This window comes from Athalia rosae, chromosome 1 (assembly GCF_917208135.1).
Source record: "Athalia rosae chromosome 1, iyAthRosa1.1, whole genome shotgun sequence".
NCBI classification, from domain to species: Eukaryota; Metazoa; Arthropoda; class Insecta; order Hymenoptera; family Athaliidae; genus Athalia; species Athalia rosae.
This window is the reverse complement of record NC_064026.1, coordinates 794,480-813,525: the sequence shown is the minus strand read 5'-3', so window position 1 is coordinate 813,525 and position 19,046 is coordinate 794,480. Positions and strand designations below refer to the sequence as shown.

Below are 19,046 nucleotides of genomic sequence, written 5' to 3'. Positions count from 1 at the left end.
GGCTGATCTTTTTGATTTTTTTTTTCTCCCGATGATATCTCTTTATTTTACTACGTCTTGTGCTGACACGGTCGACGATCGGACATCTGTTCGTTACGTGTCGAATACGCGGAATACGTAGTAACGCGGTATTATAGCCGGTCGTGTGTCATTCAATCGAACCGCACCAGTCATTTCGCGCCATCACAGCTGACCACGTAATATTTCCGAGTATTAAAAGTGTTCCATCTCCGGAAATGGTTGACGATTTTTTTCGAGGGAGAGGGTGGTGATGTGATCTTTTTTTTCTTCGCAAGATTTTTTCGTAGCGCTGCGAGAATTCCTGGAGCGAACCCGAAGATTTCAATCGAATCTGCATCGAGATGTATTTCGATATAAAGTGAACTTTGAACGTTTCCGATTTGTAAAGACGTACTACAACAGTCGCGTGTACTGCGAGAGGGTTGAAACTTGAAAGAATTTGTAATACGAATGGTGGGAATTTTCGATGTCTACCAACCGGGTTTTCGTTGCATCTGAGTAAATCTCATATACTGTAAGCGTGTACGGGTGTAGGTGTATGGATATTCAAGTATTTTACAACGAAGTGCGAGGCGACGAATGTAACGTGATATTTTCTGCATATTACGGGTGTACGCCGATATACCTGTAGAGAAGGGGCGCGTGCACACTAGGGTGGGTTGGAAAGAATTTTTTTTTTTATTTTCTCAGCATGGGGGTAGAATTTGTACCTTATAAAAAAAGAAAATTTTTCACTTGATATTTTGAGGTAGCCCTCTCGTTTTTTGAATAAATAATTAATCAAGTGGGGTACTTCCACTAAAAAAATATTTTTTTTTTCTGGTCGAAAATCATGGAAAATATCTAAAAATTGCGGATTGTGACTGTTTTTTACCCGTTCACTGTTCAAAATTTTTTTCCCATTATTTTTGCAATTCAAGTATAAAATCAAAAAATGACATGCTCTTTTCTTTTACTTAAAATTGAAGTTGAGTAAAAAACAATCACAATCCGCAATTTTTAGATGCTTCCTATGATTTTTGACCAAAAAATATTCGAATTCCTCGGTCTACGAGGGAGCCCGAGCTTTGCTGGAATCAGGTAGCCAGCAGCGTAGCGCTTTGTTGTGGGTCGTCACCTTCAGGGCTGAGCAGAGGTCACGCCCCACAACAAACCGCGCACCCGTGGCTATACCTGACTCCAGCTGAACTCGGGCTCCCTCGTAGACCGAGGAATTCGAATATTTCGACCCATGCATGGATTGCGACGAATCAAAGCGGGTCTACGACTAGAACCAATCGATATGTCTTAGACTTTTTCTGCTCCCAACAGCGAATAATCGATGGTTACTCGATCGATTGCATGAGTAGATGATTTTGGCATTCAAATTTGGATTTCGGAGCTGATTATACGTGAGATTACTCTTGAGAAACCCAAAAAAAAAATCGATTCTTGAGCAAAAAATAAATCATTGTTTTAATTGGGTTTAAAATGCTTTTCTTACGTATTTTGATCTCAGGAACACGAATCCGTAGATCAAATTCAGCAACGCACCTAATTTATAAATAAGATCCATGACCACGAAATCACGTATTCAAAATTTCAACGCATCATCAAATTCCGATCATTCGTTCCCGAGATATAGTGAAAAACGTGATGGCGGGTTAAGCAGCTCGAGATTTCATATTCCAGCGGGCTGGACTCGAGCGCTCTCTATCTCGTTCGTCTTTCTACCGCTCCGCGTCGTACCGCCTCGCGTCCTACGCTCCCACCACCCTGAGCTTTCTCGCACCAAAATCCATACATAAAAATCATTGGGCAAATGCAGTCCGCGCGGAGTTCGGTGGCTAGCTTCGGCTCACCCAATCAAATTCCGTCGCATATTGCAACGCCCTTTTTTAACACGTGCGTCGGACACTCCTTAGATTGTCGGCACGTGCCAAAATTTAAATATAATTTATGGCTTTTTAATAGATGATGAGGTGTGAAATCACAGTCCTTGTTTGTATCCAACTCCCATTGTGAGCAGGTGTCAGACGAGCTGTCAACACCTGATCGAGATCTTGTTCACACCTCGTGATTGAATCATCCCTTTCATCCACCTGATCGGCGGCATCCTTTGGCGGCATTTCTGCGAATTCTACATATGTAACCGCAAACCGTTTAAGGAAGTAAATATGTGAAAATTCAGAATTTAAATGGTTCAGAGTACACCCAGCGAGTTCATTTCTGTCCACGAGGCCATACCGAAGCTTAGGACCTTTAGTACAGAAACAGAGGCACCGAGTGTACATAAAAAAAAAAAAAAATTCTAAATAAAATTTTCTTTCCTTGCATCGTGTTGTAATGCATTATAAAAGGTGGACTGATAAATTTGTGATAAAACGGTCGGTCTTTGTAATTTCACACGCATAATCAGAGTATTTTTTTGTCAATCTACCAATTTTTCCCATCGAGATATCTCAATTTTTCTACTCCAAAAAGCGAAAAATTGGCGATAACTCGATCAGTTTTATAGATAGATTCCTCCGATCAAAATACATGAAAATAACATGTAAACCCTATTAAAAAAAATGTTAATTTTTGGGCCAAAACTGAAGTATTTTTAAAATCTATCGAAAGACACTTTTCTCATGTATTTTGACCTCAGGAATCCGATTCTGGAAGAGAAATTGATCTATCTCTGAAATTGACCGAGTGATCGCCAATTTCCAGCTTTTCGGGATCAAGAATAAAAAATTCATTTTATCGTCTATTTTAATGTAGTTCGTACCCGGTAATTTGAATCTGAGGGGATGAGAATTGATCGTATGGCACTTTTCTCATGTATTTTGACCTCAGGAACACGAATCCGTTGTCCAAATTGAGCTACGATTTTTTCTCTTCGAGATATCCTCAAATTTGTACCAAAAAATGCGAAAAAATGGGGATAACTCGGTAATTTCCGCAGATAGATCGATTTGGCTTTCAGATTCGAATTTCTGAGATCGAAATACATGAGAATAGCATGGAAAACCCGAGAAAATAAAATGTTGATTTTTGACCCAAAAATCGATAAAATGCGCGGGTTCAAATCCCTTTGGGGATTTTCGGGCCAAATTTTTTTTTTTCTTGCGAATTGATCGTACGACACTGTTCTCATGTATTTTGACCTCAGGAATTCGATTCTGAAAGAGAAATTGATCTATCTCTGAAATTGACCGAGTGATCGCCAATTTCCAGCTTTTCGGGATCAAGAATAAAAAATTCATTTTATCGTCTATTTTAATGTAGTTCGTACCCGGTAATTTGAATCTGAGGGGATGAGAATTGATCGTATGGCACTTTTCTCATGTATTTTGACCTCAGGAACACGAATCCGTTGTCCAAATTGAGCTACGATTTTTTCTCTTCGAGATATCCTCAAATTTGTACCAAAAAATGCGAAAAAATGGGGATAACTCGGTAATTTCCGCAGATAGATCGATTTGGCTTTCAGATTCGAATTTCTGAGCTCGAAATACATGAGAATAGCATGGAAAACCCGAGAAAATAAAATGTTGATTTTTGACCCAAAAATCGATAAAATGCGCGGGTTCAAATCCCTTTGGGGATTTTCGGGCCAAATTTTTTTTTTTCTTGCGAATTGATCGTACGACACTGTTCTCATGTATTTTGACCTCAGGAATTCGATTCTGAAAGAGAAATTGATCTATCTCTGAAATTGACCGAGTGATCGCCAATTTCCAGCTTTTCGGGATCAAGAATAAAAAATTCATTTTATCGTCTATTTTAATGTAGTTCGTACCCGGTAATTTGAATCTGAGGGGATGAGAATTGATCGTATGGCACTTTTCTCATGTATTTTGACCTCAGGAACACGAATCCGTTGTCCAAATTGAGCTACGATTTTTTCTCTTCGAGATATCCTCAAATTTGTACCAAAAAATGCGAAAAAATGGGGATAACTCGGTAATTTCCGCAGATAGATCGATTTGGCTTTCAGATTCGAATTTCTGAGCTCGAAATACATGAGAATAGCATGGAAAACCCGAGAAAATAAAATGTTGATTTTTGACCCAAAAATCGATAAAATGCGCGGGTTCAAATCCCTTTGGGGATTTTCGGGCCAAATTTTTTTTTTTCTTGCGAATTGATCGTACGACACTGTTCTCATGTATTTTGACCTCAGGAATTCGATTCTGAAAGAGAAATTGATCTATCTCTGAAATTGACCGAGTGATCGCCAATTTCCAGCTTTTCGGGATCAAGAATAAAAAATTCATTTTATCGTCTATTTTAATGTAGTTCGTACCCGGTAATTTGAATCTGAGGGGATGAGAATTGATCGTATGGCACTTTTCTCATGTATTTTGACCTCAGGAACACGAATCCGTTGTCCAAATTGAGCTACGATTTTTTCTCTTCGAGATATCCTCAAATTTGTACCAAAAAATGCGAAAAAATGGGGATAACTCGGTAATTTCCGCAGATAGATCGATTTGGCTTTCAGATTCGAATTTCTGAGCTCGAAATACATGAGAATAGCATGGAAAACCCGAGAAAATAAAATGTTGATTTTTGACCCAAAAATCGATAAAATGCGCGGGTTCAAATCCCTTTGGGGATTTTCGGGCCAAATTTTTTTTTTTCTTGCGAATTGATCGTACGACACTGTTCTCATGTATTTTGACCTCAGGAATTCGATTCTGAAAGAGAAATTGATCTATCTCTGAAATTGACCGAGTGATCGCCAATTTCCAGCTTTTCGGGATCAAGAATAAAAAATTCATTTTATCGTCTATTTTAATGTAGTTCGTACCCGGTAATTTGAATCTGAGGGGATGAGAATTGATCGTATGGCACTTTTCTCATGTATTTTGACCTCAGGAACACGAATCCGTTGTCCAAATTGAGCTACGATTTTTTCTCTTCGAGATATCCTCAAATTTGTACCAAAAAATGCGAAAAAATGGGGATAACTCGGTAATTTCCGCAGATAGATCGATTTGGCTTTCAGATTCGAATTTCTGAGCTCGAAATACATGAGAATAGCATGGAAAACCCGAGAAAATAAAATGTTGATTTTTGACCCAAAAATCGATAAAATGCGCGGGTTCAAATCCCTTTGGGGATTTTCGGGCCAAATTTTTTTTTTTCTTGCGAATTGATCGTACGACACTGTTCTCATGTATTTTGACCTCAGGAATTCGATTCTGAAAGAGAAATTGATCTATCTCTGAAATTGACCGAGTGATCGCCAATTTCCAGCTTTTCGGGATCAAGAATAAAAAATTCATTTTATCGTCTATTTTAATGTAGTTCGTACCCGGTAATTTGAATCTGAGGGGATGAGAATTGATCGTATGGCACTTTTCTCATGTATTTTGACCTCAGGAACACGAATCCGTTGTCCAAATTGAGCTACGATTTTTTCTCTTCGAGATATCCTCAAATTTGTACCAAAAAATGCGAAAAAATGGGGATAACTCGGTAATTTCCGCAGATAGATCGATTTGGCTTTCAGATTCGAATTTCTGAGATCGAAATACATGAGAATAGCATGGAAAACCCGAGAAAATAAAATGTTGATTTTTGACCCAAAAATCGATAAAATGCGCGGGTTCAAATCCCTTTGGGGATTTTCGGGCCAAATTTTTTTTTTCTTGCGATTTGATCGTACGACACTGTTCTCATGTATTTTGACCTCAGGAATTCGATTCTGAAAGAGAAATTGATCTATTTTTGAAATTGACCGAGTGATCGCCAATTTCCAGCTTTTCGGGATCAAGAATAAAAAATTCATTTTATCGTCTATTTTAATGTAGTTCGTACCCAGGAATTTGAATCTGAGAGAATAAGAATTGATCGTATGGCACTTTTCTTATGTATTTCGACCTCAGGAACACGAATCTGTTGTCCAAATTGAGCTACGATTTTTTTTCTTCGAGATATCCTCAAATTTGTACCAAAAAATGCGAAAAAATGGGGATAACTCGGTAATTTCCGCAGATGGATCAATTTGGCTTTCAGATTCGAATTTCTGAGGTCAAATTACGTAAGAAAAATTTTTTTCTACTTCTGAAATTTTTTTTCTTTGTTACGTACAAATTCTGCCTCCGTGCTAAGAAAATAAGAAAAATTTTTTTTTCAACCCACCCTAGTGCACATTCAAAAAAATTCGGAAGGTCGTGAGCATGTGTTCGAGTAAATTGGTTTTTCGGAATTTTGTGATTATCGGCACGTCGACGAACCGAGGACGAGGCTCTATCACCGCGGGGTAATGGATTTTCGGATTATTCCCAACTTTTATTTTCCCTTCACACGTGATGTCGTTTCGCGAGACGCTCCGCCGAATCTTCTTACCGCTGCGGAATTTTGTTATCCATAAACACGTATCGTTCGTAAGATTCGTTACGCATACGTTGTAATATATCAACGTGCCCCGAGGCCGATGATCGGAGGGTCGTATTCTCTGCGATGTCAAAAATTTTTGTTTCGAAACTGTCGAAAAATACGCTTCACCCCTATCCGTGAAAAACCAGGCGTATCGAAGCCAGTGCACGTGCATCCGTTTTTCGGCTACAACGGTAAATAGTATCGTAGGTGTGAATAATCCGGAAAGCTCGCTGCAACGCGAGGATAAACAAATGGAAGTACGAGCTTTATGCGTACGCCGGAACTCTGCCCTTGTCAACGGTAGCAGAACCGGTAACAGCTGTATATTGTCGCGGTGAAAGCAGTGAAAATGGCGGTTCTCGCAGCTGTACAAAAAAAAAAAAAAAAAAAAAAAGAAAAAAGAAACAGGAGATGAAAAAAAAATCGAAGAAACCCGGTAAGTAATTTTAGAAGCGCGTCGCGGTGTAATGTAGATATTTAGGAAGCATTAACCAAGGTTATATTGTCACGTGGTGTATGTAATAAACGCTACGAAAGGTGCGTTCCCCTTGTAATACTTAATGCATAAACCAATATAAGGACCACGCGGAGAAAGAGTCCCGCGCCCGAAACGCTCGAGGTGGCGATAGAAATATACCTTTGAGGTAAAGTAGGCGCCATATTGCTACCAAGGTCCCCGGTAATCTCTTAATACACGACGTCGCCCGCCCGCCCTCTTGGAAAAAAAAAAAAGAAAAAATATTCTCTAGAAGCACATACCCGATATAAACCACAAGTGGATTTTGTAGAATCTTTTTCGTAAAATGAGAAGAAAATTTAGAAGGCCATTCACCGATTCGCTCCGTTGTTTTTTATCGGCTCTCTACTTTTTGAAATGGATGTGTAATCGAAAAAAAAAAAAAACTTTTATCTTTATCGCTCGTTAATTCCTTAATGATTCGCGTCGCGGGGGTGGGGAATTAATATTTTCTTACATCGACCAGAGTAATTTGGATCGCCGTCGAAACCAACACCGTTGGCAAAAATTTCAAATTGCCATCATTCGGAGTCGATGCAGCGGGGGATTCCTCGAAATATAAAAAGAAAAAATAAAAATAAAATAAAATAAAACCAGGCGAAAGAAAATTGCAACTCCGAAGCCACGCTGCTTTCTTTTGGTGGCGCACCTCTCGGAGGGTACGCCGCGGAAAGACGGGAAACCGGCACACTGCTAGGAGCTTGTTTGTTTGTAGTTCCCAGTAAAATTAGTTTTGGTAGGATGGAACATGAAAAACTGTTGGCGCCATCGTGGAACCAGCCACATGTCGAACTCCGCGTTCTTATATTTCTCTTATTGCGTTATTTCGAGATGTTTTCTGTTTCCCCCCGCGTCGCCTATACAGTCGTAACGAAGATTTGTCCCCGCTGCAGTTTCAAGTTCTCCGCATTTTACAATCCCCGTGCCTCTCTACACAGTCACTCCGTTACAGGCCCGGGTAGACTGCAGAACACAGGATATGACGTAGCATTTTCCGTTGTGTGCGAGCGTATCCGTTTATCGTACCCATGTGTTCGTCGTTCGTGATATCCAAAGCTCGTTTTCCATTCCAGAGGTACACATGAAGAAAGTTCGTCACCGCGAGCGCGAATTGCCTTCAGCCTCCTACGCTGCCACGTACGTAGCTATAACACCTAAAGCGAATACCGTGGCATACCTATGTACTCGTACGGGGGGTTGAATAAAAAAAAGTAGTCGCACGAAATCATAGCGACGGGGTCGCTCGGTACATATCCGTGCAGCAGCGAACCAAACAACCAACCGACCGACCGACCGACCGACCCAGCCGAATACTTATCATTTCTCTTCCGTCGTTTTACTATTTTCGTTGCTCCTTTGTTTTCTGTGCTTTTTCAGCGGCTCCGTTCCGTTCTCCGCGCCGCACACCCTGGTCCCATCGTTGCTCTTCCTTCTTCCTGTAACCTCTCGGTAGTTCACGCGGCAGTTCCATTACCCGGGACCTCGGCGTATAGCTCATCGCACAAGCAGCGGACTCTTTGTGAAAATTGCACCCCGCTGCAGCTACCGCGCGCTACGAAAGGTATAGGGTATGCAGGTGCTGCAACGGAGGGAGACCGAAATAGAGAGAGAAATACGGCGGGAAAAGGGGACTTCTACGATAGAACGATAGTCGGTGTCTCTCTATACCGCGACGCGGTACCACTACGCCTTGTTGATGGTGCAGCCCGCTGCACCGTATACGAAAAGGCAAACCAACCGAGATCCGCAGTTATACGCGTTGCATGTTTGTATATCTATACCTGAATGTACGCTACGAAATGAGGAGTGCTATCACGGTTCAAGTTGATGGTAGGTGTTTGAAATTGCACGAAAGTGGCTTTCATCGCAGCTGTCAGACGCCAACCTGCTTCTGCGCCTCGTTGACTCTGTACAGTGTACGACCTTACCTCACCACCTCACCACCTCACCACCTCACCCGCGGTTGCGGAGGCCGCGGAATTAATCTTGGGGATTTCGTTTTTCATCTAGCCTTGCGTTGAATCGGCGAAACTCTTCTTTTTTTCTTCTTCTTCTTCCTTTTCTTTCCTGTTCAAAAAGTACCGCGGCACTGTTTCCGTCTTGAAGAATATCGTGCGAGTCCGTTCTTCCACGCTAAACGGTGTACGAGTAGGTGAACGTCTACCGTACGTACACATTCGTACGGTATTATATATGTGGCGTTCTCGAAGGCGTGAACATGTGGAATATGGCGCTACGGAATACCCGGAATATGGGGCATAAACCGTGGGGAAATTCTTACGAGTTGCATGCGCCGTCGGTGCTGCGGCTGCGGCTGCACACGAGGCCCGTTCGTTGATTGTTTTTTTTCCACCATTCCTCCAAAGTCGGCTGCGGTTAATTTCGTTGCCCTTTTTATTTTATTTTATTTTATTTTTTTTCAATTTTTTTACACGCGCTCTTTTTTGCGCTTTGTCGCTACATTATTCTTTCTCTCCGTCTCGCTCCTCCGTTCGAAACCCCCTTCTCGCGCGTCGCGCGTTGGTTTATTTTCATCGCGCGAAACGGTCGCGGTGTCGATTGCGCCTCTTGAATTATCCAAGAACGAAATATTTACTCGGTAAACGTTACTCGAATTTCAACGACTACGCAGGACTTTGATCGATGCTGCGCCGTATATCGCGTGTACGTATTTCGCCGTGTACCAAAGATTATACACTTCGGAACTCGATAGCTCTGAGAGGATCACTTTACTCGTCAAATTATCCCGAAAAGCAACCTGATCTTCGATTACCGCTGATCACCCGCAAAACTGCCAATCAATTCCAGACTGGAATCAACGCGCCTTTCTCGACGGCGGCGGCAACTTACCGCTTAATCAAACTTTGAATACCGTAATCCGTTGTCTATATCCCAATCCAAATACGCGTAATCCGACACGTCGACAAGTGAAGCGTATCGCTAAATTTTTTGTTACGTTCGATCGGTTTCTTTGCGCAGACTGTAAAAAGTTGCGAAGAGGCGAGTCTACCCCAAAAAATTTTTTCAGAGGACTACGAAAAGTACTTCACTCGGATATTCGTTGGCTCTGAAAATCGTTTCTAAACTCTAAACTCTGAGGAGTCGCAGCTCGCGGTTTTATTTTCTTTTCTCTCTTCTCCTCTCCCCGCTGGCGGTCCCGTGCCACGTATATACCTATACCCACCGTACCCGCTTTGAATACAGACGATGTAAAATTTGAAACTGCCGTGCCGCAAAGTGTACCGAACAATCCAACGGACCAGCCGATGCCCCGATCCCTCTGACCACCTAGCCTTTTACCGTCCCGCGTTCGTCTTCTCAACGAAGGGAGAAGAAGGCGGGAAGACAAAACCGGCTGCACGCGGACCAGTCAAAACTCATAAAAGTCCGTCGATAGCGTTGCGGGTGCCGCTGCCGGGTGATGCAGTTATCGTAAAACTGATTTTTATTTCCATTTTTCCTCCGGACCGACCATTGCGAGATAAAAACCACGAAACTATCGACACTGGATACACATAAATTACGCTCTGGCTTCCTTTTATGTTCTTCTCGTTCGTTTTTCATTACGAGGGAAACGTGATCGTTCCGAGACGGACGAAAACTACGTAGGATAAAGTGTAACAGTTTACGTGACGATAGCCGAGAGACACACCTTGGAGATTTTATTTGTAAGATTTTTCTGCATCGTTGAGTCAACCGTTCGTACGTCCCGCGAGGGGGACGCCGTTATGTAGTATACGTTCGAAATATCCGACAACAGCCGCGCATAGAAAAGCTTTCGGTATTATACCTGTTTAGTTTTTATTTTTCCTTTCGAAGATTGCTTCGGGTTTTCCTTCTCCAACCTTTTGGAAAAATAACGAGCTATGTCCCTCTTTTCGGGATGGTATACACAGAAAATGAAAGAAGAACAAGAAAAAAAACGTCTTCGGGGCTTAAGCAGCTCCTCGTCCTCAGAGGCGTTCTTGCTCGATTCCACCGCCGGGGTAATTGAACCATTCCCATTAGAATCCACCGCGACCGAATGCCCGATTTTACCTTTTTGGTACCTCACTCTGTACAGATGAAAAATTTCTATTCTCAATCTTAATACGTACCCTCGAGTCTGAGATTTTTTTTTCCCCATTTCACCGTAGATCGCGCGTGCAGTTTGCTCTTTAAAAGTGAAAATCGCATTACAAGATCTCTATTCACGTAAGAGAAGGGCGCGGGCGGTCAGCGACGTATCTTCGTTGTGGGTATTATCAATTTACCGAGGATTTGCATCCCCTGACGGAAAAATGACGCAGCTATATGTGGACGACAATAGAAATGACTATTAGTGCGCAATTGTTGAAATTGGATTCTCGAGATAATAACTTTGTGGGCTAGGTCACGAAGGGGGATGAGATCGCTGGGTAAGGTGTACGTATAATAAATTTAGCGTGATGCCGTTTCACACGTAACGTATTATACACGTGTATGTATGTATGTGTATACTCGCGTAGCTATGTAGAAATATAAACATGGGGATATACACGACACACGGGGTTTTATACCTTTTAGATATAAGCAACGGCGCCGGTTTAATTTCGTGTTAATGTCGAGATTGTCGTGTACAACGGGGTCTCGCGTTGTGTTCGCCGTTTCTCTCTTCAGCCTATTTACTCCTGCGGGGTGAGTTTTTTGTCAATTAATCTGGAGTTATCAGGAGTTTCGTACACGGTGGTGCTGCTGCCGCTGCTGCTGTTGCGCGATGAAAGGGGCCGGCGGGAAAGCGGGGCTTGGAAAAAGGGAGAAAAAAGACGTTTCGGACGAGGACGAGGTGAGAGGGTAGGAAGCGGTGATTTGTATAACGTCATCAAGTGGGTGTGTATACGGGTCTTATCTCTCCCGGTAAGGGTGCACAACCTGACTCGGGGTCGGGCATGAAGAAGAGACTATATTTCGCATTTCACGACCACCCACCGTGCTTTACCCGGTGACACTCATGCAACGATCTATGCATGGCTAACGCCCTGCGCTCTATATTTTCTAATCTTGATATTTACTCGTCCTCCCCCCCCCTCGTCGCCCCTTCGCGGAAGAATTGTGCATTAAGGTGGTCGGCGGGTTGGAGGAGCTGAGTTTTTTGCATTTTACGTTTTTTTTTTCTCACTTTGAAGCCGAATATCGGATCTTCTCCGAATCGATCGGGTGCGACTGGTTTCCGATACGTCCAGAGCTTGAGAATCCGAATCTGCGGAATGACAATTGATGTATCACCTCTGAAAATTATCAAAATGTCATCCGTCTTTGTAATTTTCAGATCCAGTCTACCCCCGTGGATCGACGTCCGATGCGTGGAGAGCGAAGCAGGGCAATTCTTCGTCAAATTTGATGGATAGGACCGACAGTGATTTGCCGATTTTTGAACCCACCGCCGCCAATGTCAGCGCACTCGAAGGACAGACCGTTTATTTGCCTTGCAGGGTTAGAAACCTTGGGGATAAAGTGGTAAGCAGACGCAGCGTATTGTTCATAGCATGGGTCCATATTCGTAACTAACAATAAGTAGATCGACTCGAAGTTATCGCTTCGAAATTTCGCATAATAAAACGAGACGCGGTTATGCAACAATGTGCGATAAGCAAATGGAATGCGATTTTCTACGTTCGTAACGCAACACCCGAGGCATAGCTATACTTCATCCGCAACGTAACTCGTGGGTTGGGTCGGAAGACGATTCCATTTCATTGGGAAATTCAATTAGGCATATCTCCTCACATCCGGAGCGTATGGATATCACATATGTATGTACGTGGTACGGATGTATTACGCCGAACGAAGGACGTTATACGACACCCCGTAGCACATCCCGGCTATGTCTTCGCATTTTTATCGTTTTACCTCCATTTTATTCCCCCTTTTGATGCATTATGCAACTACACCTCCCCGCGCTCAGGTATCCGCACATGCATTATTTCTCGCTACGTCTGCCGCTTCAACGGATATACGGTGTATAGGACCACTTCTCTTTCTACTTTTTCATTCTTATTTTATTCTTTATTCGTACTTTTTTCTATTCTTTTTTTTTTTTTTTTTTCTTTTTCTTCGCCACTCGTATCTGTCATGCGATAAGTTGTACATCCATCGAAGAGAAATTCACGTGGATAACTACAGCGCGAATCTACTTATACCTAACGTTTTTGTGTACATTTATTTGGTGTATAACAGAAAACGTTGTACATCTACATGTACGTACAAGAGTATAGAAAAGTAGAATCGAGCTTACTTGCTATGTATAGGTTGTTTAAATTCTTATAACATTCTTTCCGAAACATAACGGAGAAGTTGTGCGGGTTTGGGTAAAACTTTTTCAAGTATTGCTATTGTGGTTTTTTTTTTCTCTCCCTCCCCGTGTAATTCTTTGCTCTACTGCAGCTCAAGACTGAAAAGCAAGTGTAGAATAACAAAATATAAAAATTCAAAATACCAAACACGAGAAAATAAATGAATCAAATCATACGCAAAAAAAAAAAAAAAAACACAGCATCACTGGAATTTTAACGCAAATGGCCTGATGATATTTGCAAGTTAAATTTGTCGAGCAAAAGTTTTCTTAACGCGTTGCTCGCATTATAAGGTGCCAGCGGAGGTGAACTTTCTGAAAGTAGAGATACGAGGAGTGAGGGTAGGTCAAAATGTCATGTTTGCCACTTTTTCAATTTCACCTGAAACTGCTTGAATATGATGGGTATTCCTTTTCGTATATCGCACGCAGCTGTGTCGTCGTACGTGCGCACATATTCCAACCATAAGCGGATAATATCGCGCACGCGGAATAATTTAATCACGCGCGTGCGAGCAGAAGTACTTACATAATTAACCGCGTATTCACCGATCGTGGGCGGTGGTCTTCCTCGACGGGGGTTTGGGCACCAAAAACATTTCACCCTCGATTGCGTATACACTTACATATAATATCGTCGGCTGCGGAAGTCCCATGTAGAAACAAGCACGCGCGGTACACTGATCTCCGGGGAGAGCTCGGACCTGAAAAAAAAAAGAATCGAAAGCGGAGGCGAAAAAATGAAAAAAAAAAAATCTAATTTTCAGTTATGGCTTCGATAAACGGTGAATTTTTCCCTGTAGAGCAGCTTTAATAACATTCAACTATTTTTATCTCTCGGCCCTTGTGCGGTTTTGCTCGGAGCGAGGTGTCTCCCTCTTTCTCTCTCTCTCTCTTTCTCTCTCTCGTTTCTCTGCTTCTTTTTTTTCTCCAACTTTTTTTCACCCGGCCGTACCCCTCTCCCTTTGCTCAAGCCAACGTACCGCGCCCGCGACTTTACCCTTGCCGAAAATTGCAAAACATTCCGGTTGACGTGAAGAGTGAGGGATTAAAAAACGTTACCCTCCTCTCCTTCTTTCTCCTCGACTCACCTCACCCATAAAACCACGTCGAACCTCGTATACGTAGATATTATGTATAGGTGTATACGTATAGCTCGGCGCGTACCACCGCCATTGCCGTCAACCGTTCCTCTGAAGCACAGTTGGCCGGGCTTTGATCAGTTTTTAATCAAAGGTGCGAATTTGAGACCCAGAGTGGTTTGTTGTAAAGGGTTCTTCACGTTTAGGGGAGAGAATCACCGTTGCGGAACGTTGCATCACCGGGACAATTGATTAAAAATTTACAAAATTCCACAACTCGACCTGCGGCCCACGGTACACGCGCCTCCCCGTGTTCAATCTCCGCCTGAATATTTATATTTGTACGTACGTTCATTTGTCCGCATATCTATTCGCACGAGGCTATCGACCTATGCCCACTACTGTCAAGATATGTGATAACCGCTGTAAAATTTCTCGTTTTCAAATTTCAAACGACGAGGGATCGTTTCGTTCTTTTTCACCGATCACTTTTTCCACTTTCGCGTCAGAGAATATTCTCGGTTTCATTTATTTTTAAACTCGTTATGCGCCGCGATGTATAACTCTATCGTAATCGAAGTACCTTTCGATAAAAATTTTTCCTCATACCCGTTACATATATTTCCAGAGTTCCCTGCACATTTATAACGCGAATTAATTCAAATTATTCCGGATTTTATCACGTGGTTATACCTTCATTCGCAATACCTACATATCATACATTTTCTCCCAATGTATAATTCATCCGAGGATAGGTATATAGGTATAGAGAAAGCAGGTTTCGGGATAGCCAAGAAAAATGTGGCCACTTATTATATCATCCGAAGAAGACCTGCGCCGCAGTTTCTCCCGTAGGATACCGCGGGACCGTTGTCGCCGCGGGTGCGAACCGAGAGAAAAGGTCGGGGTTTCTATAGGGCGTAGGGCGTAGGGCATTGGGGTTGCCAAGGGCGTCGAGGAGGGTGAAAGAGGAGTGGAATAAACAACGATTCAACACTTTGTCTGTCACCGTGATTTATGGGTCATTGAGTACGACTTGTTTGACCGCAAAATTACGTAATTGAATTAGCTACGGGTCATATAATTTCGGATAATCAACGTTCAAACGCGCGTCGAGAGAATAAATTGTTTCGAAACGGCCCAGCCTGCAATTATTACCGCGCCTGACCTCGTCATTATTTCTTGGATCGAAATTTACAACGTCGATACCCGGAACCGATTTTACCATTTCCAGCGCCACCGCCACCGCATCAGCGAGAAACGTTATATTTTCCACGGCTCGCATCTTCCTCGAGGGAGACAAAACTCGGAGCGGGATAGTAGCCGGGATATGTGTTCGTAACTTTACGAAACGCACCGTATACCGAGTGCAATATCTTCAGCCGCGGCATTTACCTAATCAACGTATGAATTTTTTAACCTGAAAAAAGCAATTTTCAACGCCTCCCGCTCGGTAGGAATTCCAGACTCCTTTGGCAACGTTCCAGCGGTAACCCTTTCGGAAATTATTACCCTTCGTACGCAACCTGCATGCACTATTAAGCCGGTCTTCAAGTATTCATTGGTTCATTCATTCTTCGCTCATTCGTTCGTGGTGAATGGTCGCGGCATCTAGCAGTCAATTTTTTCTTTCTTATAACCAGCCGCTGGAATCCGAATGGGATTAGACAAGCTCGTGCGTCCATGTATAAATTATTTGTCTAGGATATGGACCGTGAGGTCGGTAGGAACGAATTACGTAGATATGCATTCATACTCCCGTACATAGGTATACCTCCGTACGGAAAAGCACCACGGAACAACGCCGAGGTATAACCGGCCCACCGCGACACCGTGAGCCTATAAGCTCTCGAAAAAACATCCCTTATCTTTGTCCCCCGGTTACCAGCGCAGCTTCCGTGGTCACGTGTTGCGGTTCTGTTCGCCTGTAACTACGGAAAACGAAGCGAGAAACCGTCGCCACATAGGCGTGATACGACCTATAGCTGCCGTGAAATATAATCTTCGAAAATTTTCAATGTCCTTCTACCCTAGAATTTGCACAGCGATCGCGAGCGATAATACCATCTTCCGTATCCTCCTCCCGAATGCCTCCTTTTTTCTGAAATTATAATCTCGCGCGGACGTTGATTAAAACCGTAATGGTCGCGACGCGTGTCTTTTGAAGTATTTGTACACGTGTACCTACACCCGAGTCGAATTGTAAAAGCTCGAGAAATCTAAAAACCGTGCAGTCTTATAGTTTGTGTTTTCAGGAGAATTTCTTCCCTGCCTTATCTCCGTCTTCTGTATATTCTCTTACTTCGAGCGACCGTTGGAATATAAGAAAAGTACTAAGAAAAAATAAGGAGTTGAGGAAAAAAATTTTCCCACGAATTTTTTTCCGCACGAACGACCGTGGACCAAAGTATAAAATGGTTTAGATTAAAAATGTAAAACAGATGACTCGGGAAAATTAGAACACAAGAAACACCGGCGTCCGTTTTTTCAGTTGTATCTATAAAACTGTTGAGATCATCTCGGTTTACCCGGAATTTCGCGTGCTTGTCCCGCCTTTTTAATATCGTTATCTTATTTACACGGAAAAAAAGGGGCGGCGGGGGGCAAAGGAAAGGCGAAATGCGAACGGAAGACGAAGTGAAAAACTTGACGAATACGATTCAGAATAAAAATGGTACGAGAAACACTTGCGATACATTTACTGCATAACCGGAGTCGAAATCAAACAGCCTCCGAAGGAGGCAGCGCCGCATTCTGCTTTGACACCAGAGTCAACGAAGGATTGAAAAAGTTCTCGCGTCTTTTTCTACCCACCGGACTCTACAGTTTTGACCGGTCGATATGAAATATCCGCGGTCAAACCGAATAACACCCGATTCAATCACTGCTCGACATCTAGAAGCGACAGCGGGGCATGTGGCTTGTCAACTATTTTATCCTTTTCCCCTCTCGCTTTTTTAGAAATTGCAAATACGATCAGCCTTGTAATGTATTGTACGCTGGTACATTTCCAACCAACCTCACCGCCAATCTCGCGCGTAAGATCTGAAAGGTCGAAATAATCTCAATCCTTTCACCCCGAGCTCTTAGGGTGTTAAGAAGTCGCCGAAACCCACGTCCCTTTCACGGGCTTATCGAGACTTTATTTTCCTCTTTTCTCTCTTCAGATGTATTTGTAGCTTCTTGGAAATAGGCCGGCGAGTTGTTCCGTTCAGATTTTTCGCTTTGTTTCGATCCCGTTTGTATAATTGTGCTGGAAATTTTATACGGTTTTCCAGAATTCCTCTTTTGCTTCCCTGCCCTAATTTTTTTTTTTTTCTTTCTTTCTCTCTTTTTCTTCAGTTTTCGGCGCTTTTAAAAAGGTTTTCTTGGCTCGTGCGTTGCCCGGTGCAGCGGCACCGCGTCGGGCGTGGGTCGAAAGTAACGTCGTGTAATTTACGGATTTACACGATCTGATTTACGAACAAGTTGGAATATACTGACTTTGCCAAGAGGATTTTGCTTGTCGATACCCTACCTATAACTTACGTTCCGGCAGAAGCTCAATGTCAACGGCTTACAACGTGCACCCTTTACGCTGCCGTTGACCGCGACGTACGTACAGTACCTATGGTATACCTATCCGGGCACACATGCGATAAATACGTACACGAACAAATATTAATCCAATACTCGTATTCTACGGATGCGGGTATTGTGATATTACGGATCTCAATACGATTACCACTATAATATATGCGTGGAAATGCGGAATTTAATCCGGCTTCGGAGGAATTAAACATGCGATCAAGTTATTCGTGGAAGAGAAAAAATAATCAATCGCAATCGCTATTTCCCTGTATCTATTCCCATATTTCCACCCAGCCAATTGAACGGAAATCCACGATGATATTTTACTTCCATATCGCGAATCTGAATCTTTTTTTCTAATGAAATCGCGAGCGTACGATCGTTGTACAGACTGCGGTAGATATTATACTTTTTATTTCGTACTGCGGATATACTACGGAATTTCGTGGATAGATTAGCGAATTTATAACAAAAATCATTGAATGTAGGGCTGCGATACAATGAAATAGCGAAATCCGCATTTTTTACTTTCCCTTTATACTTATATTACCGGCATTGTACGTGCATTTCATTCGTCGTTTAAATTTTTTCTTCAATTTCACAAATAGAATATCTAATTCCGGCCCCAATTTTGAGAAAAGTCTAAGACTATTAGCTGGTCAGCTTTTCAGAATAGGATACTGTGAGAAAATGAAAAGCTAGTTTATGCATACGCGTATGCGCGAGGATAAAAGTTTCGTTGGTTTTACATCCTGTTAAAATATTGGAATAATTCGCGCGGTCCCGCGCGGACGACGATGTAAAGGGAAAAAGGGGTCAAGGAGAGAATCCTCGACGGTCGCAGGGTTTGCCGAAACAATCAGGAATCGGGTGCCCCGGCACACTGGAGAGTGCGTGGGCGGCGAGGCATAGATATCGCATAGGTAGGATATTCGTAGGTGAATATATCGCGCGGGGTACGGTATAATGCTTCTATCTCGGTTGTACGAGGATATAAGGTAGATGGGTAGGAAGGTGCCTATCCCTGCTGATACAGCTGAACTCCTGGTGAGGGTTGAAAAGGGTTAAAGCTGACGATTCCCTCGAGGCAACTGCAGAGCAGGGTAAACAGAGTCGGTTGTGCGGTATGCCGAGGTTTCTTTCGCCGCGCGTTCGCCGAGCAAAGGATTCGAGAGGAAAGTAAACCGCG

At 42.8% G+C, this 19,046-nt stretch overlaps 1 protein-coding gene across 2 annotated transcripts in view; it reads left to right on the top strand.

Annotated features, from left to right (window-relative positions):
• Nucleotides 1–19,046, top strand: part of LOC105693347 (probable oxidoreductase PXDNL) — a 62,654-nt gene that overhangs the window by 13,471 nt on the left and 30,137 nt on the right. The window contains exons 1-2 of one of the 2 annotated variants that reach the window (XM_048659709.1): nucleotides 6,251–6,814; nucleotides 12,183–12,370. In XM_048659709.1, coding sequence (XP_048515666.1) covers nucleotides 6,790–6,814; nucleotides 12,183–12,370 — 213 coding nt within the window. In that variant the 5' untranslated portion in view covers nucleotides 6,251–6,789. Of the gene's footprint in view, nucleotides 1–6,250; nucleotides 6,815–12,182; nucleotides 12,371–19,046 lie in introns of those variants that run through there. The other variant, XM_048659706.1, reaches the window with a different exon arrangement.